The 27,603-nt window shown below is 40.8% G+C and overlaps 1 protein-coding gene across 2 annotated transcripts in view; it reads left to right on the top strand.

The window, feature by feature from the left end:
- DAPK2 (death associated protein kinase 2) overlaps nucleotides 1-24,956 on the top strand; it is a 50,600-nt gene extending 25,644 nt beyond the window's left edge. Inside the window, exons 4-12 of one of the 2 annotated variants that reach the window (XM_009273997.1) lie at nucleotides 6,878-7,016; nucleotides 10,179-10,308; nucleotides 11,454-11,502; nucleotides 12,158-12,184; nucleotides 15,923-16,075; nucleotides 17,450-17,495; nucleotides 23,984-24,073; nucleotides 24,250-24,330; nucleotides 24,868-24,956. In XM_009273997.1, the coding sequence (XP_009272272.1) occupies nucleotides 6,878-7,016; nucleotides 10,179-10,308; nucleotides 11,454-11,502; nucleotides 12,158-12,184; nucleotides 15,923-16,075; nucleotides 17,450-17,495; nucleotides 23,984-24,073; nucleotides 24,250-24,330; nucleotides 24,868-24,942 (790 nt within the window). In that variant the 3' untranslated portion in view covers nucleotides 24,943-24,956. Of the gene's footprint in view, nucleotides 1-6,877; nucleotides 7,017-10,178; nucleotides 10,309-11,453; nucleotides 11,503-12,157; nucleotides 12,185-15,922; nucleotides 16,076-17,449; nucleotides 17,496-18,395; nucleotides 20,086-23,983; nucleotides 24,074-24,249; nucleotides 24,331-24,867 lie in introns of those variants that run through there. The other variant, XM_009273996.2, reaches the window with a different exon arrangement.
- The last annotated feature ends 2,647 nt before the right edge of the window (nucleotides 24,957-27,603 follow it).

Here is a 27,603-nt window from a genome sequence, read left to right as displayed (position 1 = left end):
ACACCCCCCAGCCAGGGGATCTGCGGACTGCTGTAGCCTCACCCCTGCATTGTGACCCATCGGATAGCCAGGCTACTGGTTTAGGATGACTATCAGACATATTCGGCTATGTAATGCAAACTGGTTTGTGCTGTTTAAGAAGATATTTAAAACCAGCTAGCAGCAGCTTCTCTGTCTAGGCTGAGGTGACAACGGCTTATTCTGCAGAACCTGTGCATGTCCCAGCCTGGAAGAATAAATGCACAGCCCAGGGAAGCTGGAGGTGTGGTCAGGAATCTTCTTAACAAAGCCTTGGCTAAGGAGCCTTTGCTTAGTTGGAACGTGAGTTTGCATTTCAGGGACTTACCTTTGATACTTTTGTCTGTATTTAATCTTACTGACTGAAAGGAAGTGAGAGAACCTGGCTAATAGGTGTTACTATGTAGAGAAATGCCAGTTTATTAGAATTTGAAGCAGTATCAAAATTGCCGGTCTCTGCAATAGCTATTAAATTACCTGCGTGAATTCTGTTTGGCTGTTTGTTTCATCAGCCTAGGAATACTACATCCCAAAGACACAGCTATTTCTTACACCCTGTTGCCATTCCTGTATGTTTGCTGGAACCGAGGTGAAACATTTGAGACAGACGCAGACCACGGGCTAATAACGTAATCTTTTACAACGCAACTTGTTTTGAACGTGTTCTGCCTGTTTCTACCGCCTGGCTTGAGATTCTTAGTCATTTGGACAGACATGCCTGACCATGTTTTGGAAAGCTGTCATATCATTTTAACAGTGTTTCAAAGTCATTATGTTTTGGGGATTGCATGCAGGGGTTAGTTATGTGACGTTAATCTGAAATGTGTGTGGAGGGTAAAGTTTACACAGTCACTTCAATGCTGACACTAATGTATGTGTGATGGAATTTCTTCACTGTTGTAAAATGTAAGGTGATGTAGAAGGAACCTAACAATAAAGAGGAATAGGAGGATGATTTTACAAAGAAGAAATACCACTTTTCAGCCTGGCCAGGAGAGATTTGCTCTGTGTAAATAGCATTTTTGTCTCCTGGCCTTGCAACCAATATGAGTCAAAATTACATTGGAAGAGTTATTCCTGTTCATGTGACTTTAGCTTATATTGGAGAGGCTAAAGTAAAGGTTTTGTGAGAAGGGACTAGTGATATCCCAAAAGAATGAAGAGTTGCTTTGGCAGAGCTAGAGCAGGACACATAAACCAGTTGCAGCAGTTTTCAGGATTACTAGCGTGCAATACCAAGAGAAGATTATTGGAGTAAGTAACTGATCTATCAGATAGACTGAATATACTGAAGTGTTAGATGCTACAGGAAATTGTCATCGCTCTAGGTAGGTCATGTAATTAATTTCACCTTCCCCTGCTTGTGCCAGAGATGCAAATTCTTCACTGTGAAGTCGGGAGGGGAACGAAGTTGCCTGCTGCTGTTTGGCTTTCTGTTCTCAGTACTATTTGCCAGCCATTCTGATGCATATTAGATTTGACCTGTAGCGGTTGGGAGGTTACAGAAAGATCACTTGCTCCTCTGCATTGCACCTGCAGCTGAGTGCTGTAGAACATTTGGATGACCCCAAATTTAATAGCGTTACTGTCAATGTGTTAGTTTGAGAGTCATTTCAAGAGAACTTTGCAGTTGCCTGGTGTCAATTACTGAGTTAAAAAAAAAGTGCCATAGTAAAATTATATCGCTTTTTAAAGAAATGAAAGAGGGGAGACACCAAGTGATTGGGTCTGTTTATACCCAAACTTATACTGGGATAATGAATTTGGATGAAACTTGGCACTTGACTTGTTGCCATTCCAGGTGTTTCATGGCTGAGGATCAGGGCTGTAAGAGAAGTGAGTGACTCTGTGTGCACAGATGATCTCATATAGACCTATGTCCAAAGCATCTCCTTCTGTACAGTTCATAGTGTCTGCTGTTGGTCTACCTTAAGGAGTTGAAAGGGATGTAGATTATCCTAGTGCATGTGCAAATGTATGTGTATTTGTGTGGCTCAGCCTTTCTAATCTCCACTGAGAACCTGGGGAAACCTGAACACTGTCACACAAAGCAGAGAGTAGAATTGTGCACTTGTACTCATCAGAGCCAGGAATGGAAATAGCTCTTCTAATAAATGCAGCTTTGCTGGTCAGAATGTCTTGGCCTAAGGGGATGAAATTTGTCATGTAGTGAAGGAAGACAGACATCAATTTAAGCTTTTGTGGAATCAATATCGTCTAGTTTACAAAGCTCCGAGTCTTAGAGGAGCTGTGCAGAAGATGACATATCCTTTATCTGTCAATTAATGGTACTAAGGTAAAGCTGTAAGCAAAGAGACAGCCTGAGGTCTTCCACTTACTATAGCTTTTAGGTAATGAGTAAATGATGCAATTTTTCTGTATGTATGAATCAGGAAATACAGAGACACCGTGGCTGAAGTTATGTAGACCATGTGTTCCCTAGGGCACCTGCCTTGACCTTGTGTATGGAATCCAGGCAATGAAGTTTTGATCCCTGAGTGAGATAAAATAACCACTAGCTTTCCAGGGGAGCCAGCATTTAGGCCAGGGAGCATTTCTGGAGATTAATGTGACTGCTGGCAGATGGCATATGAGTGATGATAAGCATCTGTTAATTTTTAAGTATATGTCTGTGGCCAAATGTTGGTCGCTGTAGCCATGCACTGGAAGACAGGAAAGGAGCTTGCTTTTTCTGACTGGCAGCTACTTTGTGCTAAAACAACCTCCCGTTTCATTACCGTCTGCTTTTTCCTGTCCTCACACAGCCTGACACATTTAGTGTGTCCTATTGTCACGCTGTAGCTTATTGCACTTTTAAAAGGCTGGGTGCAACGGGGTTTTGACCTGATTAAGGCCGCTGCATTCAGCTGCTGTATACAAACTGAGGATGATGATAATTGCTAAGAAAGATAATTAACTTCTCTCTGTAAACAGATGATCTCTCCTCCTGACACTCTGATATTGGAGTCTCATACTCCCTGCAGTTTATCAAAATAAGCATTACAGCACTTGGCCAACTAATCTTACATTAAGCTACAGTGGACTTCAGCTTCAAAAGAATGTCCCCAGTACTCTTGATTAATTGAAGAAGCTACCCTGGTGTTTAAAAGAGGCTTTGGCTAAAACGTTGACCTTCTCCCAAACTGACTGTGCTGGCACAGGCAAGACTATCTCCTCTTTACACAGGGGTTGATTCTACAGGTGCTGTTTCTTCTGTTCAAGAGCAGGAAGAGCATTGCCAAGTCCGCTGCTGTTACGTGCAGTTTGGCAGGTACATAGTTTGCCCTTCCTTGTGCACATTGTTCGGGGATATGCTCTCCACAGCTTTTTGTGACCTTGCTGTTCTCTGTCTCTTGGGCTCTGCCTTGAGGCTGCTTTGCCCAAACAAAAGCAGCCTAAAGGCAGGTTTGATTGATACCCAGTCTCCTCTACTGGTAAGTGCCAAGATTGTGTACACAAAATAAACAGCTGTTTCCAAGAAGTAAGGCAGCATTGTCATTTGTCTTTTATTGGACTTCGAAGAAAGAGCAAAGGTGTCATTTGTTTGCTCCTTTGTTTGCCATGGAATAAGGTGACATGGTAAAAGGGAAAGAGATGGAACCAGAAGAAGGAATTCTTCTGTAACCTAAGGTCCTTTGAGAAAGGAGCATTTGCTCTTATACAGGTGGTGCTGATTTAGAAAACACACCTCCCTGGATGCTCAAATGTAACTTGTAGTGCAGTTATGAGTGTTTTACTGCAAAGGAGTTAGTGCTGAACTGCTTTTTTCCTGGGATGCCATAATGGCTGGCTTTTGGGATTGCTAAGTCTCTTCTGCCTGAGGGTTTCTCTGAGTTCAGGTGCATAACTTGGATAAGAATGATCCTGCACTAAACTGCTTACCGCTCTCTTTGTACAATTTACTCAAACCTGTTTTTAAAGCCTGAGTCTTTGTTAATGAGAAATCATCACATCTCTTCTACTGAATTTTCCTTTAGATTACTCTTTTAAGATCTCTGCAGCTTAGGCTAATGTCTTAGGCTATACCACAAGACTCGAGATTAATGTACTGTTTGCAATGTATGCCGATCTCTGACCTTCAGAAAATGAAATGCTCATGAAGTTGTAAGAGGGAGTCTTTTGCTGATGAAGTCAGAGACGGACTTCAGACTCCCTGAATCTTTTTTTGGTTTCCTTTTTTATTTTTATGTCGTATTCTGTGCCTTGGAAGTTCCCCCTGCCTAGTCTGATTCAAGGTTTGTGTGAAGTAGAGAGAAGAGGGAAAGTACAGCAAGGAGCTAGCAAGTAAATCTCCTGTGATCCTTGTTCTTGCAGGCTGTATAGTTTCTTCAGCGATGCCTTAGGTGTAGCTGGTTGCTCAGGGTGTTGCTGAGGTTGCTGTTGGGGCAAAATCCCTGGTGTGCCCTGAGCAGCTAACCCAACTGTTTGAAGTGACCACTCTTGGGGGCAGCAAGAGAGAAAGGGAATTAAGTACCTCCAGTCTGGGCAGCTAAACAATTTTCTGACATTCCTTTGTGCAGCAAAGAAGATTCCTCAAAAGAAAGTTGCCAGCCTCCTCCAGCCAGGAAGGTATCCTCTAACATCCTTAGCACAGTCCTCTGTGCCAGGGGGAATTGAGGGGAACGGCTTTCACAAAGTGGCTCAGCTTGTGTGCTCTCCTTAAGTGGTATCTTCTTTTGCTGGTGTTGGAGAACTGGAGGCTGGGCTACATGGGCTGTCGGTCTGGCCCAAGAGAGAACTTTTTTATTCTTAGTCCTGGTTAAAGAGTCCACCTTGAGGAACAATCACCAAGGGGGTTTTACAGGGTAAAAGAGGAAGAGAGAGTAATATACCTACGTGGTTAAATTCCAGAAAAGTAGAAGAAAAGTATCCCAGTACAACTGGCTTCCTGATGACCGGGCCATAGTGCCTGCCAGAGGTGATTGCTTAAGTGCGGTTTGAATAGAAATCATTAAGAAAATGGGACTTGCCTTCTCTCTGTACACAAGTTTCACCAAGAGACTACCAGGCTTTACTTACAGATTTCTTTACTGGCTTGTCACAATCAGCTGTAGTTTTTAAACTAATGAACCAAGGCCCCTAAATCTACTACAGTAAGGAAAGGAGGCAGTGTTCCCTGGCTCCTGAAATGGACAGGGTGAAACAAAACCTGTCCAGCAAGGCTCATGGCAGTGCTGAGACCCTGGGTATGTGTCACCTAAAAAGAAAATCAGAGACCAAATAAGACTCTCACAGGCTGAGTAACTGAGATTAATAGGAAAGAGAAGGCGGCAGCCAGAGACAGCAGTTGCAACATATTCCTGGGTCATATAATTTTATTTTTGTTTGCCAGCCATTCAGTTGTAACAATTAAAGCATCAAGTGACTTCTGCTCAGGTGAAGTGAGGTGACTTCTGCCCAGGTGAAGTGTCCTGCCTCATGTGGCTTAGAAAGTTTCTGACTATGTGGGAGCTGCAAAAAAAAATCCAGTAATCAATGCTCAAGTCAATAGGCCCTGTGTAAATCTCTGCTTTTGGAACAGCGAGGTATGCTGGCACCTACAGCAACAGTAGAAGCTAAGGAATAAGCCCAATGTCTTTGTGGCTTTTGACACGTTGTTCTTCTTTGCAGTTCACTTCTCTCTGCAGTTTTTGTAGCTGTTCACAATAGTTTACTCTGAAAGAGGCAGAGTAGGGAATCGCCATCTTGTCACCACCAGTGTTGTGTAGGAGCCTGGGGTCAGAGGAATGATTGCACAAAAGACCTCTGTAGTGCACAGTGAGATCTAACTCGTCTGTGAGTCACAGCACTTAGTTAACTCAGAGCATTTGAACCTGCCAGTTCTTTTACAGGTATTTCATCAGGCAACAGGGCCAAAAGCTTGCTTTCCAAAATGGCTGTTGGATCTTTCAAGTCTTGTGCTTGCACTCTGGGGAGCACAGGTGGGTGGTACGCCTGAGCCCAAGAGCAACAACCACTTTGTGGGTGCCCCCAACAGTAAATTTGAATGAGAATAAATCAATATCAATGACAGTGTGAACTGGAAACAATAAATGTAAGTGTAATTATGAATAACAACTGCAAATAATGCCCAATTCAATATCTAGATCATCCTGTTTCATAATATATAGAAAAATGGCACTGGAACTCTCAATACAAGGCACAAAAATGAAAATAGAAGTCTTATGTACTAAATATGCATGGAATGTTTTTCAATTTTGATGTGAAAACACATAGTAACTAATAGCACTTCCTTGATTTGGGAAAACAATTTTAGGTACCTTCCAAGCTGCTACAGTCTGCTTTCTTCTTAAAAATTCAGCACAAAATAAATGCTTTCCTGTCAGTTATGTCAGGCAAGAATCTGTATTAGAACAATGTAATGGCTGTTCCGGAAAGGAAAAAGATTCTGTTGGCAGATCTTATTGCCTCATGTTTCTGATGGCAACTGATAAGAGAAGTAATTCTTTAACAGTTGTTGACTATTACAATTTGTTCTATTTCCTCAGTCTCATCCAGAATGAAAATGTTGAAAAATAGCAGCTGAAGTGGTTAACATCAAATTCTACCTATTGAAATATGTACACGCCTGTAGATTCATCAAACAATGTACCTTTTTTCGGTCCTTTATAATCCTAATCAAACCTTGCAGCATCAATGAATTAGGGAAACCTAGTCCTTAATTTACAGGGGAGAGAGCCGAAGCCAAAAGAAAGTTTTGGCACACTTGGGACCAGAGCACAAAACTCTAGATTGTCTGCAAGAGTGGCCTTTTTCTAACTGTATGGAGGTTTTTTGCTACTTTAGTTTTCTGTGCTTACGTTTATTTTATGTCTTATAATGCGGTAGATAACAGGACGTTTTCTGGTGTGTTTTGCAGAGTTTCTGGAGGAGAACTTTTTGACTTCCTGGCACAGAAGGAGTCTTTGAGTGAAGAGGAAGCAACCAGATTCATCAAGCAGATTTTGGATGGTGTGAATTACCTTCACTCTAAGAAAATTGCTCACTTTGATTTAAAGGTAAAGATGCTGATTTAGACTTACTGTTATTGTTGGTTTTTAATGACGGACTGTACCTTCTACAATTTGTTAGATATCTGTATTTGATAACGTGCCTAAAATAATAGGTAAGACCATTTTAAATGCACTTCACAGCTGATTGCTCCAAGGAGAATGATCTCCTTTATCAGGCCTGTGGTAACTTTTGGATGGGCTTATATATTTACTGACTGAGAAAAAGAAATTGTAAGTCTTCATCCTTCAGCTGTTTGCATTTGTGGTATCATCCAAAGCATGATGTTTTAAAAAAATAATAATAAAAAAATTAGAATGATGTACAGAAGAAATGCATTTTTGGGAAGAGGAGGGCCAGGTCCAGCTACAAACAACTGTTGCTGTTTCCATTCCCCACTGTGTTTGGAATTACATGAGGAGTATGTGTCATCCAGTGCAGTTTGGTTAACAAAAAAGCTTCTTGCTTTCTTAACTGCTTAGGGCCTTGAAAGCACATCACACAGAGCGCTCTTCCTGCCGTATCAGATGACACCTATAGCTTTGGTCCTTGACTTTGATATCAGTACAACTGGCCTAGACAATACAGAAGAGACTATCTCTCTCTCCTTTTGATTGTGGCCTACCTAGGTGAACGTGCTTCTCTGAAGCTAGGAGTCTGTTGTCCTTGGGAATGAAACTCTTGAGACTAGAAGAAAGTGCTTTCTCAGTAGCAGACTTACAGCTACAGAACTGGCTGCTTCAAACATTGCTGCTTCCAGAAATACATTCAAAACGCACTTATCCCCTAGGAGAAAGTAGAGTAAAACAGAGGAGGGAACTGTGTTAAAATGAAGGAAACAGGAAAATGCTCTACTGCTAGATTACATGTTCCTTGTCCTAACTTTAAATCCAGGTTAGTTTATTACTAATTATGTGTGTGCTATAGATAGACTCCTCCCAGATTCTCAGGATATATATATGCTATCCCTGTGCTAAGTGTGTGCCTAATGCTGTCTCCGTCTTAAATTGCTTGATCTTGAGTCAGTGTTAATGGCATATATGTAGTCGTTGCAAATCACATCTAACCTAAGAAACTGGTTAGCAAACTACCGTCCAAATCTTCACGGGGTGCATGTGAAAAAGCATAGGAGATGTGTGAACATATAAAGGATGTACACTTGATTTTGAAATTACTACATGAATCCAGAAGCCAAAGACTGAAAGTTTTCACTGTGTGTTAGAAAACAGTGTAATATCCAGTGGCATGAAATTATTGTGAGAATATAGGTGCAACTTTTTCTATACTGATCTCTAGCTACTACTTTTGATATTTAATACCAGTAATGTCAGGTGGTCGATGAAGATGTTACAAGAAATGTAAGATAGAAATCAGAAAGGATAAGTAAAGAATCATTTCAATGATAGTGAATATCAAATGACCTAAAACATTCACAGAATAATTCTCCTGGGTTTTATAGGACTGGGTTTGGAGTTTTGTTAGTGTTAAATTAGACAGGTATTTTTAAGCAGTGATCTGACCAGATAGAGGATGATTCATAATTATCTCGTCACTTGACAGGGCTCCATCGACTGCAGTGGAGCTACAGTGACTTGCATCACCTAAGGAATAAAACAGTCCAAGAGGTAGTGACTGTGACTTTTTGCCATTTCAGTCTGTTCTGTCTGCTCTAAACAAGCTTACCTCATGTATCTGGGATGAAAACATATGCCCTAGATCCATGGAAGAAAACCAGACTTGTTAGCCTGAGGCTAAAATATTCTTGGTCCAATGACTATGACAATAAATTATTCATATGCTCTTTTTCCCAGTGCAGCTCTGACTGATAGTATGTGTTAGCAGGAACTGCTTCCGTGTTAGGATCTGCTGTGAAAAGGCCAGGCAGCTGCTAGCAGGGAATCAAACTGTCTCAGTGTTGCTCTTGAGCTTATGATTAAGTTATGACAAATTAATGCATTAAAGCTCTTCATGGGAGATAAACCGAACCCACAGTTTACTCTGAAACCTGTGAAATAGGGCCATGGTAGGGAGTAACTAAGGCTGAGAAATTTAGTTTAAGAAATAAGTTTATGAAATATCCGTTATATCTGGTAAAGAAAGTCACAGTCTGTGGTTGAAAAAGCTTTAATTTCACAGCTCTAGCGTCGGCTTTTCCCTACAAAGCTGTGAGAAATGCTATGTGTTCTTTTAATAGCTTGCTATCATATATGAGCTAGGACCTCTGATCCCAACTCTCCATTTTCTGGACTGTTCAGATAGTAAATCCTAGATCTTTCCTGGCCTTGTTGTTGCAGCTGTGAATTTAGTCTCATAGAGAAGAGCATTTTCCTTCCCTAAGTAGGTTCAGATCTGACTAGAATCCCTCAAGAAGCATTTAATAAGACATCTTCCAGTGGGTTACAATACAGTATAGGGACAGCTGGGCAGAAATAGTAGATTTCCCAGTGTAAATTCCAAGAACAGATCAGTAAAATTGCTGTCAGTCAAAATATTCAGTGGTGCAGCTCTCCCTCAGGATCAGGTAATGGTACACTCTGTCTCTGCACCAGGTATCTGCACTGCTTCAGCTACCTGCTAGCTGCTGTTACGTGTGCACCAGTTGTAACTGCGGCAAATCCATGGGGTCGGGGTGTGACATCCTCCCAGGAGGCCCTGCGGGCCAGGGATATATTTTCTGTTTTAAGAGGGGACAAGATAAACTGAGCTTCCACTTCGTGTTATATCACAATGCTGCTGGGCCGATAATCTAGTGGCATATCTTGCCAGATTAGGGAACTACATACGTTGTATGAAAAACTTCTGTCTCCTTGTGAAAACAAGGGTATCTTGTTTTCATCCTGGCAATAGCCATCATTAAGAAAATAAGCTTAAGAGTGCTAACAGGAAGATAGAGAAAGGCAGATTTTGTATGAGATAAAATTAAAGGAATGAAAGTATTACTTAGATTAGATTTGCTTTGCTTTTATGAGGTTCTGGTCCATTCAGTGATGTCAAATTTCACAGCTGTCATCCCTTTCTCAAAAGAATTAATTGTAAATGGTTAGGCACGGGTATGTGTTTCCTGTTCTACAGTATTGTATATGTGAAGAAAAAAAAGCACTTGAGAATGCTGTTACTTTCCCAAGATACTAATATTATAATAAAAAAGATCTCTCTCTTGTTGTTTTTAGCCTGAAAACATTATGCTTCTAGACAAGAATATCGCTATTCCACACATCAAACTCATTGACTTCGGCCTGGCTCACAAAATAGAAGATGGAGTTGAATTTAAAAACATTTTTGGAACTCCAGAATTTGTAGGTGAGTGAGTGACCCCGTTCCTTTGTCTCGTATTGCAAGTTCCGTGAGGAAGTTGAGACTTCTTTTCAAAGTTAAGAAGTGAGGGATAGAGGTAGTTTCAATCTCATTTGTATCAAGGTGACCTAAATCTAGAGGTTTACTTTATTTTTCTGGAATAGTCGAAAGATGCTTTCTATAAACCATATGTGCTAATCCTGTGAGAGTAGGTTGCTGCCAAATAAATATTTAGAGATGTAAATTCAGGATTGAGATTGTGAAACCCTGCAAATACAAATTATAATTTTTTACTTGTGGCCTGGGGCAAGTAAGCTCTCTGCATTGTAGTACACGGGTACACAATTACATGGGTATCTCTATCATTGCTTTCTAGATAAAACTGCCTCACACTGTATACCTGTTGAGTACAAAACCCTCACCTCCCCTTACTTTTTTCCACCTGATTCTCTTTTTGTTACTCACTGGTCATAATTCTAACCTGTCTCACTTGGATTTTAGGTTAATCCTACTCCTTTCTACTAGTTTCAATTAGAGGTTGGAGGGTTGGTTTTTGAGGGTTGGGGGGCGGGGAGAGAATTGTAATTCATATTCCAGTTAAACACAACTGTTACAGACACCTTTTTTCATCTCGTTACCTCACCTTGGTCCTTTCTCTTGCATGCAGTCTTATATGGGGATGTTTTCCAATGAGAAAATGTTTCTTACAAAGATAATAGCATTTGACATGGATAGCAATGTAGTCTGGCGTGTAATGTCAATCTCTTGCCCCAGGGCTCTTTCTGACTGGCCATTAGAAACTAGCTTTAATGGCACCAGTTAAAAACAAAACAAAAGCCCAGATTCTTAGGGGTAACAGTATCCTTGGGAGGTGAAATAATTTGTTATTTTTTATAATTTGCACTGTAATTAGTGTATAATAGCTGCTTCACCCTTATTCTTGAGTTGCACTATGGTCCAAATTACTCTACATAATCTCTTCTGAACACCTGTGAACTTGAATTCCTATCAGGGCTATAACATCCTATAACTACCTTTTCTTTTCCCATCCCCGCTTTTTCCCTCTCGGTAATTCTTGACCCGCTACTCAATTCAGCCTGGTAAAGATTTGTTACCTCAGTTGCTGATGTTTGATTAAATTTTTCTTACAGCTCCAGAAATAGTAAACTATGAACCGCTTGGACTAGCTGCAGATATGTGGTAAGCTTTTAACGTTTTTTTTTCCCAGTTTGCTCTGAATAGAATCCATTCTACTGCAACAAATTAAAAACAAAACAAAACAGAAAACTTAAGTGCAGTTAATAACTTTGTTCTGTCTTTCAATTTTTTAATGCATCCTTTTTAATTAAAATATAAACATTTAATTTCTGCAAAATTACAATGAAAAACTTCAATCGTGGCAGTTATAGAGTTAACAGTTTGCCACTGTCCACTGCAGAGGAGCACTCTTAAAAGAAAATATGTTCCTGCAGTGCTTGTGACAGCTTTATTTATAAGAGCACTGCATGCAGAGGAGACCTGTGTACTAATCTGATCTGCTGAGAAGGCAGGCAAAAGAGGTCACCCCAAATAAAACATCCTTGCTTCTATTTCTTTGTATTTCTGATGTGTACTGTATTAAATACCTGCTAGAGTAGAAATACATAAAGAGACTTCAAATATCCACGTTACTTGAAGTTATATGTAAAATTCACATTTTCCCTGAAACACCATTCTTTGAGATATTAGCAGTTATCTAAAGCCACGATGGCTCTCCTGCCTGTATAGCAGCTACTATTGGCTTTTTGATACTGTGTACATCAATTGCAGGCGTTCTACATGACCTGTATTCTTCTTAATCTCCTTTGTTTTTTAGGAGCATAGGAGTCATCACCTACATACTGTGAGTACAATAGATTCACTCCTGGAGAGGTGTTCTTAAAGCTCTGTTGCACTAGTACAAAACAGCTCTTCCCTTTAGTCATTTAAGAAAGGAGCTGCACACATGGGGTGGGCAGTGGTTTGTCTAATGGGCAAATGTTATCCTGCAGCCTTTTCAAGTTTAAAATAAGGGCTGAAAGAAGAGGGGCATTCTGAGCAGATGAAGAACAAATACCTCTAGCATCACTGGGCATTTCTGCTTCTTATGGGACCTCATCAGCTCCAAATGGTAGAGGATGGAAAAGCCCAAGTGTATTGGTTGCTCATAGAATGACTGTGAGCTACCAGTGTGTGGAAAGAATAGAAACAAAATGTGTAATAGTATCATTTACGAGGTGAGTTATTTCAGGTGAAAACAGGGAAGTTTTAATTTGCTTGTAAAGGCAGCAGTCTGGATTACTATGCATAAATATGGTCACCCATATTTAAAAAGGTGAATTTAAGCTGGGATAGGAGCTGAGAAGTTGACTCTGGGAACCGAGAATTCATCTTACAGGAGAAAAAAGGGCTTGTTAAAGCTAGTAAAGCAAAGGCTGGTTGGGAATATCATTGCAGTCAGTAAGCACAAGGGAAAAAAAAGATACTTTTTAGAAGAAAAGTGTGTCAACTGGTGATGAATAAATAAAAGTAGGAAATTATGACAAGCTCAGACTCTCAAAGAAATGAGATTCCGTGGGCATCCTGGGGACAAGCAGTCGAGAGAGTTTTAAGATGGATCTTGACAATTTGTGAAACTGCTTGTGTGACAATGGATACATGCAATGGAGGGACAGCACTCGTTGCTTCAAGAATCCTTTCCTCTGGTTTGATATGAGAATTACAGAAGTGGTCAGGGATCCTTGGACCTAACTGCTTCCATTGAAATCAAGCTCCTATGACTGCTGGGGAGCAGTACATGGTGGATACTGTATGCTTGGAAATGTCTCACCCTAACATCCCTACTCTGGGCTTCTGCTGTTCCTTATGACGCTCAGAGGACTAACTTGCCGCCAAACTTAAAGAAGGTGCACTCTAGTATTAGAGGGACTTGCACTACACAGCTCAGGGCTCAGTACAAGTACGGAGGCTTGAAGGGGAGGCATTGTTTTTTCAGTGTGGAAAATAAATGTACTGGAATTAAATCCACTCTTGGGCTATACCCAAGGCTTAGACCCCAAAAGCTGTAAAAAAGCTATGGTCTGAGAAATCAGATTCAGTGTAACAAATTCCCTTCTGTCCTGTGGTGCAGAAAAAGATAGGGATACTGGTTGAGCCCAAGCTCAGGTAAAGGGGTTTAAAATATTGTCCAGACCCTTGCTTTTTATCAGCACTTTGGTCTTCAGTGACACGTGTACTTGACAGGTCATTAAACTTTGTAAATTGCTGTTTATGTGTGTTCATAAATGATGAGAGGAAAACTTAGGAGTTGAAGATAAGCAGGTGGGAATACTTACCATGCGATTACAGTGGTGCACAGCCAGCCAGGTGCTCTCGAGGTTTCTCAATTGCATTGAGAGTTCTGTCCTGGGGGCAGAATAATGAAGTGGGTTTCTGTACTGTATCCAGTGTAGGAGATCTGTTTTACCTGGTTGGCTAGTAATGATTGCCGTAGTAATTAAGGTTGAAAATTGTCTCCCTACAAATGATCAGAAAAAAAGAGCATGCTTTTTATGATGGGAGGGGTCAGCTTGCTGACCACAGCTTGATATGCTGTGTACTAGAAATTTGTATGCCTTTAACTAGTATTGCCTGTTAATTTTAAAGCCTTTTGTTCTGAAGAATTCTGAATAAATGGGGTGTGTTTAATGATACCGCCTACTTTAGCAAACATGGCAGCAATCAAATGGATGCCATCATCAGGTGTAGAGACCAAAATGCCTACAAGTCCTTAATTCAGTAACCAGTGGAGTGATTCACTGGGTTGTAAGGGCGATGCCTCTATTACTGAGGTCTGCTGTTAGATGTTTACAGGCACTGAGTCAGGATATGACAAAAGTCATTTGCATTAGGTGTTAGGATTTGAGAATCCTCCCATTTCACAGACCTCAAAACTGAGTCCCAAAGAGGAGGAAAAAAAAAAAATTCAGAGGCAAATAGAGCACTGTTGGCTTTGGCTTCCAGCGAAGGGCCAGCAGGTGGAATTACAGCTGCTTCACAGCACAGTTTTGGGAAAGGGAAAAGAAACCAAGGCTCTAGGGCAGGTTTCCAAGCTTTAGTTTTGGAACAACGCTCGTGGTCTGTGGCGAGGTGCCTGGTTGTAGCCTTTTTTGTGGCTAACAGAAATGGAACAAAAGCTTAAGAGGGAGTATGTAAAACCTGTTAAGAAGTGAGATTGACTGTGGCTTATGGGTTGAAATTTACTGTATCAAAGACAACTGGAGGACCTCACTCATGCTGCCTTGCTGTGTCAGCTGCTTTGGTGTCATTGTATGATTGTAGAGGGAGAGGAAACACTTTATGCACTCAAGTGTTTATTCTGTGGGTAAAACAACATGTGGTAGCTGGGGACTGGGCTGAATGGCCCAGGTGGTCCCATCTAACTTTCTGCTTACCCCCAAATTCCCAGTCAACATGGTAGTGACAATACAGACAGGGTAAAAGGTCTGTTGAGCAGGATCAGGTAAGCAAGCAGTTTAGTATTCAAACCCTCAAATTAGATCCCAGGAGTTTGCTGTAGTCCTGTTTTGAGCCTGCTGCATCCTGAAACTATGCTATCAAAGCTAGACATAATAGATAAGCATAATAGCCCAGAACATTTTAAAAAAGGGATGAGATCAATTTCCTTGGTATAAATAACATTTCCTGTAAACCAGACTTTTGCAAGTCAGCATCCCTGTGGATTGGGGAGGGGAGGGAAGGCGGAGCAGGAGGAGTCTGCAATGAATCTGTTCTGACACTTGAGTTTTGTGGAGCAGAGGTAAATAGTCATCAAAGATGAAGGTCATCAATCACAGTTGAGAGATAGGCAAAGCAGGATGAAAGTTTTTTTCTTTCTAAGTAAAGATTGCTGAATAGCATTTTATGATGATGATGTCTCCATTATATCCTTGCAGTTGGAGCAGAGTGCCAACAGCATGAAATTTTGCATTGTTCAGAAACAGTTGGATTTCACTGCAGCCAAAGTCCTTTTGTTTGTGGATTTCTTTTAATGAGCAGCATGGCCCTACCTCTCCGGTGGAGTTGGCCCCTAGGCAAGACCACGCACCTGACTTCTGATCACACATTGTATTTTGGTTCCAGCTGAGAAAGGTCTCTTGGCTGAACCTGCTGTGCAGGGAACTTGTCAGCAGCTTTGCAGACAGAAAAGGAGTAGGGGCAAGGCTTTTCCTACCCGAAGAAAATCTACATAAACACTACTTTATCTGCTTGAAGCCGATGGAGGCTTCTGCCTGGTAGTGTTTGGGGGATAGAGACTCTCCTCAGCTGAAGCTTTTTCTAGTTTGATTAGCAATGACTTCAATGAGACACCTAGGAAAGGAGAATCTGTGCATTTCTGTCTGTGTGCACACATTGGTGCTGCACTAGAGACTTTCAAGATGAGTCTGACTCATAACCACAGATGCAGTGAGCCAAAGCTGGACCTGTTATTTCCCACGTGGCATGGCTGCTATAACACGAGATCCACAAATGTCCTGAGAGTATGTTACACAGTCACTGTAATTTCATTAGGGGACCTCTGCTGTTTATTTTTCCAATTAATTCTTCTTTCTGGCTTATCTAGGCTTAGTGGTGCATCGCCTTTCCTTGGAGAAACTAAACAAGAAACACTTGCCAACATCACAGCTGTGAATTATGAATTTGATGAAGAATTTTTCAGCAATACCAGTGACCTGGCAAAAGATTTTATTCAGAAACTCCTGGTGAAAGATACACGGTAAGTAAAAATTCAGAAAGATCCATTTGTCTCTAAGATAAACCTGGTGAAACGTAGCCTGACAAGTAACCTGCAAAGCTTTCCCTGCAGTGTGTATTGCCATTCAAGAGCCAGACAGGAGGCAAAGTTCTGCTGCTGTGCCCCTAGTTAATCACTGCACCCAGAATCCCTAACAAAAGGAACCAAAATCTCCCCAGTTAAATTTCACTTTCAGGACTGAATTCTCACCTGAGTCAAGCTGGTACAGAAGGTTGTAGGTGAAGGGCTGAAAATGGTGTGTAAAATCTCTAGTTTTGGGTAACTACCACTCCAATATTTCAGTCTATTATGAACTACTCGCAAGGAGGTGACATGATCCCAGAATATGCTCCCAGTGGTGCAAGGGCAGAAAAATCTTCACATGTGCTCATAGTGGAATTGTTCCTTAAGTCTCTCTGCATCTGTTGCAGTCACCTAGAATTTGCGTGACAACTATGCAGATCCTTATTCCCAGTTCATAGGAACCACAGACCTTTTTTCAGTTTTTCTTGCTTTTAATAAAGTGCACACAGAAGTAGCATCTCCTTCCCCATAACCCTATTTGTCCTGGAGGGAAGTCAGGCCATTGCAGTTCTTTCTAATGGCTTCATTAGGGGAGAAAATAGGTATTAGAGAGAGAAAGAGGCAAGCTGTTTGGTCAAGATTTCTGCAAATCCTCAGGCCTTAGAATAGGTTAGAGTAGGTGGGGTTTGACGAGAGGTTTGCACAGGTCTAGCAACCTCCTTTTAAGAAAGGACAAGTCAGTGATATTGGTATTTGTCCCATGTACAGAGGCAGTCCCTGTGCAATGCTGTTTTTCTACCTTTGATTCTCAGTGCTCTTAATGCGCTGTTCACCGGACTGCCACAATGCAGAAGGAAGTTAGGATTGATCAGGTTTGATTAGGTTTGAAGTATTCCTCTCTGAAATGTTGCTTTCAGGAAACGGCAGCTCCTGCAGTGATGTAATACTGTGTTCCAAAGGACAGTTTTGATATAATTAATGTTGTATACCTTGATTCAGACAGTCGTATTAAAGGTGCATAGAAAGGATTTATTTTCTAAGCATGTAGGATAAACAAAACAAAGTAATGTTTTATCACTTTTTATGGAAGGATACAGGTAGATTTTGATCAAGTAAGAATTAAAATTGTGTGGAGTGAGGACAGCTCCTTACTGAAAACTACACACAAGCAGTATGCGTCATGGAGAAACATAACCCTGAAATTTGAGAGTTAGTCCTGGCATTATCTTGATAAATGCTTCATATGAAGCCTGGGAGAAGTGTGGGTCAATGGACTTGTGTACAAGGTATTTCTCATTCAAGTCTGTGGGGGTTTATTGTGTTGTTTTTTAGGAAACGGCTTACAATTCAGGAAGCTCTGTCTCATCCATGGATAACGGTAAGACTGAATAAAGAGACAGGTCTTGCTTTTGTGACTGAGCAAAGCAGAGATAATACTCTTACTCTCATTGGTGTGTTAAGTGGAAAACTGTCCTCTAAGTACTTTGAGACACCTAGGGTCTCTATGAGATGCGCTGGCAAGAAATTGGTTGGGTCTGACTAAATCCTCAGATTTCTGCAAATGACTTCTTTTATTATCATAACTTTCAAAAAGAGGGGGATAAAGCTTTGATGTTTGTTGCACTTACATTATGCTACAGTAGACTGTGCTTTGCTTTTTTCTCTGTTTGCATGCACATATACTACATCTTGGGTTTAGTGCTTTCTTGAGTTGAGAGTTGACTACAGCCAATGTGGAAAACATAATTTCTCTCAAGATACAACTGCTGTACCAAGTGTGTTGATTTGTGTGTCTGTATATATTTTTTCATCATAAACATTGCTTGCTTTTGTGGATAAGTCTCTTACTGAAAATTCATTTAGCTAATCTCAGCTCGACTAATGAGGATGTTTGAAATTCAGTTTTTGCTCTGCATTGCACAAAACATTAACGGGAGTGTTTTGAGGATTGCTGGTTTTCCCCTTACAAATATTGATAGCTTTGAGACTGTTAACTGCTAAAAACTAACAGGAAAATAAATTGCAGCCCTGTTATTTACACTTATCACATCAGAATGAATGCACATCACTTGTCACATTCGTTTTTGGGTTTGTGTGTTTGTTTTTGTTTTTGTTTTTTTTTCCTTTTAATCAAATGCATGAAGGAAAATCTGTGGGAGCAAAGAATCTCCCAGCATTGTGGAATTTCAGGCTGCATCCTTTGTGTAGAGTTTCTGAATTACTGCACTGTCTTATAAACATTCAGTAATATTGGTTCCTCTGTCTGACGACTCACCAGCTGAAAGAAGAAACAAAAGTCCAAGAAAACAAGAAGGTTGAGAACACACAGCTGAAGACAAAACGCCTGAGAGAGTACACCATAAAGTGCCATTCGAGTATGCCTCCCAATAATACCTACATCAACTTTGAGCGCTTTGCCCGAGTAGTAGAAGACATTTCACTTATGGAACGGGGTTTCAGCACTTTGGCTGCATCCCATGATTCCTTGCAGGAGGATATTGATGCTCTGGTTTCCATTTATAATGAGAAAGAAGCTTGGTACAAAGAAGAGAATGAAAGCGTGAGGCACAAGCTGTCTCAGCTGAAGTATGAATACCGTAAAATTGAATCCCTGAAAAGACATCTACAAGATGATATCAAGACTGTAGGCGCTAGTCTTACAGGCATAACCGGGAAATATGCTGATCTGCAGAGTCAGTATGAATCTCTCAGTCAAGAACTTTCTGAGGAACTCAAGTGGATACAGGATTTAATGAGTAGTTTTCAACTGGAAAATGAAGCCTGTGTGAATGGAAACTTTGACTCTGTTTTCAACAAAGATATTAATGAATCGCTAATGGAGCTGTTAAATAGATCTCGCTGTGAAGAATTCCTTGCAGGGTTGAATCCCGATGTAGCAGAATCAAATCAGTAATGTTGTAGATCAGGTTGGGTGCAGGGTTTGCCGCCTTATTCAATCTACAGCAGGTTAAAAAGTTTTCAGTGCATAGATTCTACACAAAAACATCACCTAGAACTAAAATAGAAATTCTGAATGTATTGCATGAGATGCTGACCAAAACCATAAACTCCCAAGGGTTTGTACTGTTGAAGTTTTTTTCCCATGTTCAGTGTCTGAACTTACAGGAACTAGATTATTGCAGAGGTATGGACTCATCTAACCCTGCAGCCTTTTGCATTGCCTATATCATACTTCATCACGTATTACAGTTCCTGAAGATTACTCAGTAGCTAACTTGCAGTAAAGAATAGGTCAGTCTGTACTTACTAGAAGCTGGGTGCCTGGAAACTAATAAAAATCTCCTGATAGCATCTTTGGTTGGATGAAGGAAACAGTTGCGTAGACCTGCTGCATGCAGGCAGCTCTATAGACCATATGAGAGCAATATTTGCAAAGGTTAAATCTGTCCTGTAAAACAAAGTAAATGGTGTAGTAATTTAACATTTAGCTAGTACTGTGGAAATTCTCTGTGAAATGGCTGCTGATGAAGAAAATTTAAGATTATTTTTAGGCCGGTTATGCAGGGTGAAATCTTTTACCATCAAAGGTGTTAGCTGTTGATTAATCCTTTAGTTTAAAATTAAGCTGCTTCCTGTCCTATACCAAAGAAATCCTATTCAAAAGACACAATTGTGAACTTGTAATGAACTCATCAAATAACTGTGTATGTAATTTTACAGTGCAAATATTAATTTGTGAGTGATAAGTGATAACATAGACCTCTGGTTTGCTTTCTATAGTAAAGAAGATGACAAAGCTACAACTAATGTAATCTATGGTGTGGGATTTGAGACTAGTGTTCTTGCTGTGAAGATTTTTTTTCTTAAGTTTTAGAAATTAAAAGAAAAGTTGGCCCAAACTTAAATCTTGCCCTGCTGTCTTGTATTTCAAAGAAGTCATTTGATTGTACTGTATTAATATGCAGAGATGTACCCATCTCGTTTCTGAACACAATAAATAGTTATTTATCAGGATGCAACTGTTTCCTGATGGTGTAGTTAGTGACTGAAAAAGAGATGTTAAGCTTCTGTGTACTGAAAAGAGTTGCCAGCCTAGGTTCTGCAGCTAGTTTACAGCCCCTTTGCTTAGCTGTATGAATTTACTGCAAGGTGACTGTTACGCAGCTACAAGAATCAGTGAGATAGTAGCCAGGCATCTCTGCATCACTGCTCAAGTCCATCTAGAGTGGATCTTTATATATATATTAGAGTATGTCTTTCGCTGCCCAGCCTCCTTCCTCCTTTTCCAGAAAAGATAATGACCTAACTAGATTGAACTGTTGTTGTTCATAACATTATTAAGAATAATGTTTCCTGCTTTGAGATAAAAAGATAAAAGCATACTCTCATCCAATCTGTGTAGAGTACAGTGGACCCATCACTGCCATGTCCTCATAAAGACATGCAGAGGCTGGTGAAAATTCAGAGTTCTGAAAACAGTTAGTTATTCAGTAGGGGTATTGTTACTCCTGTCATTGTACTCGGTGGAGGATGGAAAGTGGATGTGTTCTCTGTGGCATCTTTCTTTGCACAAGATGTAAAATTTTCAAAAGCTTCAAAGTGGTGTAGATAGCCAGGAGATGTCCCTAGCAAGCTGGTGTTGATGGCTGGGGAGAATTGGGCTCCACTGTGACAAAATAGCATTGAGAATTTTACTTACGTCCATTTTTTTATTCTCTCAGAACGCTTCAGTCGTCACTTCTGCAGGTTCCTTTGAGCTGGAAGACCCATGAGATACTGTCCAGGGGAACCAGAACACAGGATTTTTTTATGAGGGAGAGAGTTTTAATTCTTAAAAAGTAACTTAAAGCTTAGTGAGAGTTAATTTCTGCAGAAAAGACTCTCAAGAAAGAAAGTCTGCCTTCTCTCAGCCATGATCTCATATTCTCTGTTCACGTAGATTTTCTTTATGAACAAATGCACTGGCGTGATGAGAAGGAGCATTAAATGAGGCCACTCTGTTCCTGAGCGTGTTTGGGTGAGGTTAATATTGTTGTGACTCAGTCCTTGAGGCTAGTGCTCTCTGAGCTGAAGGAGGTCACTGACATACTACTTTTGAGAAGATATTCTGATGATTGAGAAAATGACAAGGTCACTGGTTTGCAGGCTACTTAGAAATTGAGAGGCAGTTATTAACACTCTGGAGTACTGTAAAGTGAGCTATTTTGATTCAGCGATGGTTCTACTGCTGAAAGGGCACTCAGAAATTTTTCATGATGATTGTACAGCTGACATTTAGCCAGTGACATTTTTTCCACTTCAAACTGATTTCTACTCAGTGTTTTGTTGCACCATGCTAGCCATTTGCAGCATGAGGAAATGATATTTAATGCTTAAATGTCCCAGTTCTGTTGTATGCAAATAGTGTATACATCTAAGTGAGAAAGAGGCCTAGCTGATAGCTTGGCTCCTTGAATTACTGCTGAGATATCTGCACAAATGCTATACCTATAGCATTTGATGAAAAAAGTGAATTTGTTGTCTTATAAACATTATCAATTATTTTGCTGAAAAAAATGTTTAAATCCTCACTGATGCGTTTTCCGTTCTCTTCTGGTACTCTTGCTTCTTCAGGTGTCTGGCTTGGTTGCATTCCAGTCCACTTCAGTATAAATATTTCTGGGTCATCCACCTCCTAGATATGCAGATCAGAACTGCTGCAATGGTTGTCACTTCATAAACTCCATACTCTTCGAAGGGTTGATTCCTGGCTTTCCTCTTTTCACTTTTACCAGATCTGGTTTTGAACTTTTTTCCCCTCAATCTGTCAGATACAGTTTTCTGGTCTATGCAAATTTTGGTGTGGTTTTGGAGTTGAAAGGAGGACTGTGTCAGGGTTTGCAGAACATCTGTTCCTTAACACCAGATTGGCATCCAAAAATTTTAGGCACGTGTCTGAATTCTGATATGTATTTTTTTTCGTCCTATTTTTCTGTACTCAGGTATTGCAGTTCTTTCCTCATATATTTATTGCCAGGGTATCAATGTCTTGTGCTCTCATACTCTGGGTATGGTTAAAGGACAAAGCCTGAGTTTGTTTCAGATATGCTGTAGCATGTATCCTCATCACTAATACTAAATGACAGCTAACTTTTTCCCATTTTATTACAGTGATGTCAGCAAAACGTACTGGAGTGAGTTTGATGGAATGCTGTGAAAATGATTAAGGGATTGGAGCGTCTGTCAAAGGGGGAAAGGCCGAGAGAGCTGGGATTGTTTAGTGTCAAAAAGAGAAGGCTTGGGGGGGGATATTCTCAATCTGTATAAATACGTGGTGGAATGGAGTAAAGAAAACAGAGCCAGGCTCTCCTCAGTGGTATCCAGTGACAGGACAAGAGGCAATGAGTACAAATTGAAATAGAGAAACTCCATTTAAACATTAAAAAAACCCCAAGAAACTTGTTTACTAAAGGAGCAGTCAAACCCTGGAACGTGTTGCCCAGAGGGGTTGTGGAGTCTCCATCCTTTGAAACCCAAGTGGGACGTGGTCCTGGGCAAGCTGCAGTAGCTGACCCTGCCCTGAGCAGGGGGTTGGACTAGATGATCTCCAGAGGCCCCTTCCAAACTCAATTCTGTGGTTCCTGCTGAGTCCAGTGTTGACCAAAGCTGGTCACGGATTTACTTTTCTCGGGCCACCTTCTAATTTTGCTTGGGATCTGTCAATCTCAGACTAATTGCAGAAGATTACTTACAATGGCAGGTTACTTGAGCCTTCCTGAGATTTTGATAAGCAGACAGGGTTTTATCGACCCGCTTTGTGAGACACAGGAAAAGGGCTACTCTCTGGTACTAGTTTAATATTTGGGTTGTAGAGTACAGCTAGCGCTCTCTGAAGTTATTCCATATTTCACATTCACATGAATTCACATGTTCTCCATGTTCAGATCTGAAATGACTGCCTCAAACTTAGCTGTGATGTTTAAATCAGCCTGGTAAAAGAAAAATCCGTAAGAGCACAATTCAGAAAAGATGTGCTAGAATAAAATGAAGAGCCACATGCTGGAAGTTCGGAAAGGGCCCTCATGTATCTTTAGTTTTAAAATATCCTTGTAAAGGGCAAAATGTGCAAGCTTCTATCTGAAAATTTAGAAGGTAGCACAGGACCTAACTGTGATGATGCTGTGTTTAGTCCTGTTCTGTCATGATTTCTAGCAAGCGTGTGCAAAACCCCTGAGCAGCAGTGTGCTGCAGTGCTGTTGATGCGCTGACGACAGCTCCGTCTCCTTTCTGTCAGGCCTCTGTGGAACCTTTTCATTGCTCTCCCAATGCCTTTCAGAAAGAGGGACATGAATAAAGGCCAGCTGATATGAGCTCAATCCAGAGAAAGTGGAGATGGTGCAGGTGTGCACTGAGAAGCACCTTAGCAACTTTACAAAGTGAAAGCATTGCCTTAGCACCCTCTTAGCACCCTTAGTTATGTGTCTCTGTTGTTTGGCTGTCCTTCATCCTGTCCTTTGGCTAGAAAAGCCGTTCCCAGACTTTTTGTTTGTTTTTTATGTGAATCATTATGAAGCAGAAGGCAGAAGTGGAGGCTGGAGCAAAGTCCATGCCATGTGATACACCTTTCGTGCCAGGTGGAGTGGCTGGAAAGGGGCAGCAGTGCAACTTCTCAGAACAATGTTGTGCGCAGGGCCAAGTGTGACCACTGGCTGTACACTAGTTTTAGGATTTTGTTTGAAATCAAAGGGGTCCTGTCCAGGCACAGGGTGGTCTAGATTTAATTATTTTTCTTCTGCTTTTACCTGTATGAATCCACAGCTTCCCCAGCCAGCATTCTTTTCAGCCAGCTCCAGAGCACATGAAGAGTCTTTTTTATTTCATGCACCAAAGGAAGCCAAGCAATAAAATTGCTCTCTTATCTTCCAGCCAGCGGACAAGCGACAGGCTTTCGTTCGGCAAGCATCTGTTGTTAACATGGAAAACTTCAAAAGGCAATATGCTAGAAGGCGATGGAAGGTATGACAGCGAGCCTTTAATCCTTCTCATGTAAGGCTTCCCAAGCCTGATGCGATCAGAGGGCAAGATAGAGCTTGAGTGTAAAATTGTAATATGCAGTAGATAAATGAAATGTGTTTGGATATGTCTGCACTGCATATGTGTGGTCAAATTCTCATTCTTCTCTCTCTCCGTAGCTTTCTTACCGTATTGTCTCATTGTGCAACCACTTATCTCGTTCGCTGGTGAAAAAGGTCCTAGTACAGGATGAAGGTTTGGTAGGTACATTTCTCAAAGGGGAGGAAGAGAAGGACCGATTTTACTGTGCAGTGATTTTTGCTGTCCTTATATGGATGCACAGCCCAACAGGATGGCAATGGTTTTGAGTGGGAAACCAGGCGGGACCGTGGTATCCCTTGTGTGTCTTTAATGCTGCTGTAAGTTGTGTTACTGTGACAGAAATGTTGGGCAGGGATAGACGATGACTCTATAAACCCTTTAGGTGCTAGCCACATTTATTGTGTAAAGGAGCAGCGTGGAGGCTGCAGATTATGTTTGGATACCGTAGCAGTGACTGTGCTGTCTGACTGAGAAATGAGCAGTCATGGGGAGAGTCTGCACTGCTGCTCTTGTGACCAGCTCTGTGATGGAGGGTGGGGGACCCCTGCAGTGCATGTCGCCTTCTGGAATGAAACTGAGATTTCTGTTAGCTCTACTTTTCTTGACAGATGATACACTAATAATATTAGAACACTGTGTTTAGGAGTATGGTATCTCATTTACGTGACTGAAACATTGTGACCTTTCTATTTCAGAGAAACTGTGAAAGTGACAGTGAGGATCTTTGTGAAAGAGAAGCCACTCATCAGAGGAGAAGCAGCCTATCATAATGTAATGAGAATTCTACGGGCAGGAGACAGGGGAAACTTTCATCCTTGATGAAAAAAGCAGCCGTGACAGCAGACCTTGACTTCTTGTCTGAATCCTTGGTATGATGCTTCTCACTTCTCAAACTACACCAACACCTGGATGATGTTATTAAATGCCTTCTGAGCATTTTAGGAAATTTGGGATCCAGATTCCCAGGGAAATGCTGCAGCACAAGCACCGATTGGAGTACTTTTATATGTTGAGCATTTCAGTGATACTTCAATCTATTTGTGGTATCAACTGCACTCAGGACGTAGGGTTTCTGCTGGTATTCTTTTACTGCAGAATAATTCACATTCCGCACAATGATTAAGACTCTGTGCATCATTATTTCAGTCAGGGAAATTGTTATTGAGTCTTAAGGAAATTTTTAAATACAGTTTTTATATTTGTTAATAGCATAAATATTTGATGGCAGATATCTGATAGGTTTTATTAGCTGTGTGCAGTACTCTGTTACTGCTGTTATTGAAGAGAAAAATCATAGTGCCATTACATATCATAACCTTGATTTCATGAACCTAGCAGTAAACAGTTCTGTACTGCAATAAGAATTATGCTCTGGCCATCGTCTTTGGCTGAAGACGAACACAACTGCCGTTGTCAATTTGAGTACAACTGATTCTGGCCACTGAGAGGATGAGATAGGCCAGGACAATTTTGGGATGAAAAAGAGAAAAAACTCTGTAGTGACTTACATGCACCCAAATACAATGTTTTTACAGAATGATGGCAGGATGCTTCACCAAAACAGGGCACTTAAAAACCCAAGGTATATGAAGAAATAGTCTTTATTTATTATCTTTAGTTATTGTTTTAATTTATTGTCGGCAAATTGGAGATTCATTAACACCTATTTGTATAGGTGCTGGTTACATGTATCCCAAACTGCAAACATCTCTGTTTTATTCAGGGGGTTGTATCCAAAATTGAGGAAGTAAGCACTTTGATATTGATGTAACGTCTTTGTGCTAGGAAGTTGCATCATTTTAACTATATTAATTTCTAAGCCAGTATTGGTCAATTGGTACCAAAAATTGTGCATAGACTAGGTTATTTTTTTCATTGAATATATTAGTTGTTAGAAGTTCGTATTTATTTTGCCATTTAATAATTTAAAAATCAGAAAGCGTTGGCTTTATGGTTGTCACTTCTAGGCTGAGGTTTTAGAGCTGAAGGTGTGAACTGGTGTTGAAAACTAGTATCAGGTTAATTTTGCCTGGCTTCCAGTTTCTAAGAAAGAAATAAAACCATGCTACTTTTATTTGTAGCTTTGTATCCTTGCTTAAGCAGAGACTAAAATGTAGTTGATGAGAAAGTATTTCTATGAAAGGAAGGAAACGGATGAGAAGCATTGGAGGAGAGAGGCAGAAAGTAGGATTTGAGGGACGAAACATAAAATGAAAGAGATGGTGGGGGAAAAAAGCAGTGGAGAGGAACAAGCATGAGAAGGACATGGTAGGGAGTGGAGGTGAACCTGGACTGGGAAGGTTGAAGGAAGTGAAAGAGAATGTAGGTATAGGAATTGTGGAAGCAGGAGAATGAATGTTTCGGCAAATATGGCACTGCATTTTGATACTATTTATTTAATTTCCTTTTATTTCATGTCTTGTGCTGCTATAGCCTGTGATGTGTGCCTGGTCAAGGGATAAGGAGCAGCGCATGGGCTTCTCTTCACATTCAATTAAAAGGTGTATTTCTGAGCTTTCCGTGTAATTTTTAAGGCAGAATCCTCAAAAAGTGCTGTAATAATATATATATTAAGAGGGAGCGGTAATTAGTTCATTCCCTGGGCTATGAAAAACCAAATAAACTCTGAGCCAGTGGTATTTTTCTGAATTCCCAGAGTTTCAAAACACCTTCAGTTTCCAAATTAGAGATTGCGGGTTGTGTACATAAATTGCACTTCTGAAAATTAAGCCCTGGTTAAAATAGCTGTTAGGTTGCTTCATGAGAATTGTGCTCTCGTGGAGATGAGGTCATTCTTCTTATGTAAAATCCTAGCAACGATTGAGCAAGATGGGATGCAGTAGAAGGGCAGACAGAGGAGTGCAAGGCAGCGTGAAGCCATAAGCTCCAGCTTATTAATTCTACGTTAATAAAAGATGTAAGGTGGTGTTTTAACAAAGACATTACAGACAGCTCATGGTGTTTTGTCTTCAGTCATCTTTTTGCCCAGGTCAGCTAAGGACAGGAGCGTTGGCTTAGTGACGGGAGAGCAGCAGGGTTGGCCTTTCTCTACGGCACTCAGTTGTTTCGTAGCTTCACGTGGCTCCCGAGCAATGTGGCATTCATTGCACAGAAACCACAACAAGCAGCACTCGTGTCAAGCCAAACTATTCCCTGACTGTTCCAGATAGGAGTACGCTGCGAGTGTATAATCTCTTGTTCTCAGGACTAATGTTTGCGATTTATTAGGAACTTTTACTGTGTTTTTCCTAATGTGGCGTTCTCTGTATTTATCACCCTATCTATTCCACTGAGGTGGAAATTCAGCCCCGCTTCAGGGGGGCATAGTCTAATTAAACTCTGTTTACAGCACTGGAGGACACCTTCCTCAGTGCAGGGGTGAGTTTCATACCGTGGGTGGTTTTTGAAGAACAACCTAGAGGTTCCTTTTA

Source organism: Aptenodytes forsteri, unplaced genomic scaffold (assembly GCF_000699145.1).
Source record: "Aptenodytes forsteri isolate BGI_AS27 unplaced genomic scaffold, ASM69914v1 Scaffold239, whole genome shotgun sequence".
In the NCBI taxonomy this organism is placed as follows: domain Eukaryota; kingdom Metazoa; phylum Chordata; class Aves; order Sphenisciformes; family Spheniscidae; genus Aptenodytes; species Aptenodytes forsteri.
The sequence above is the reverse complement of the archived record's forward strand: the minus strand, read 5'-3'. Positions and strand labels throughout refer to the sequence as shown.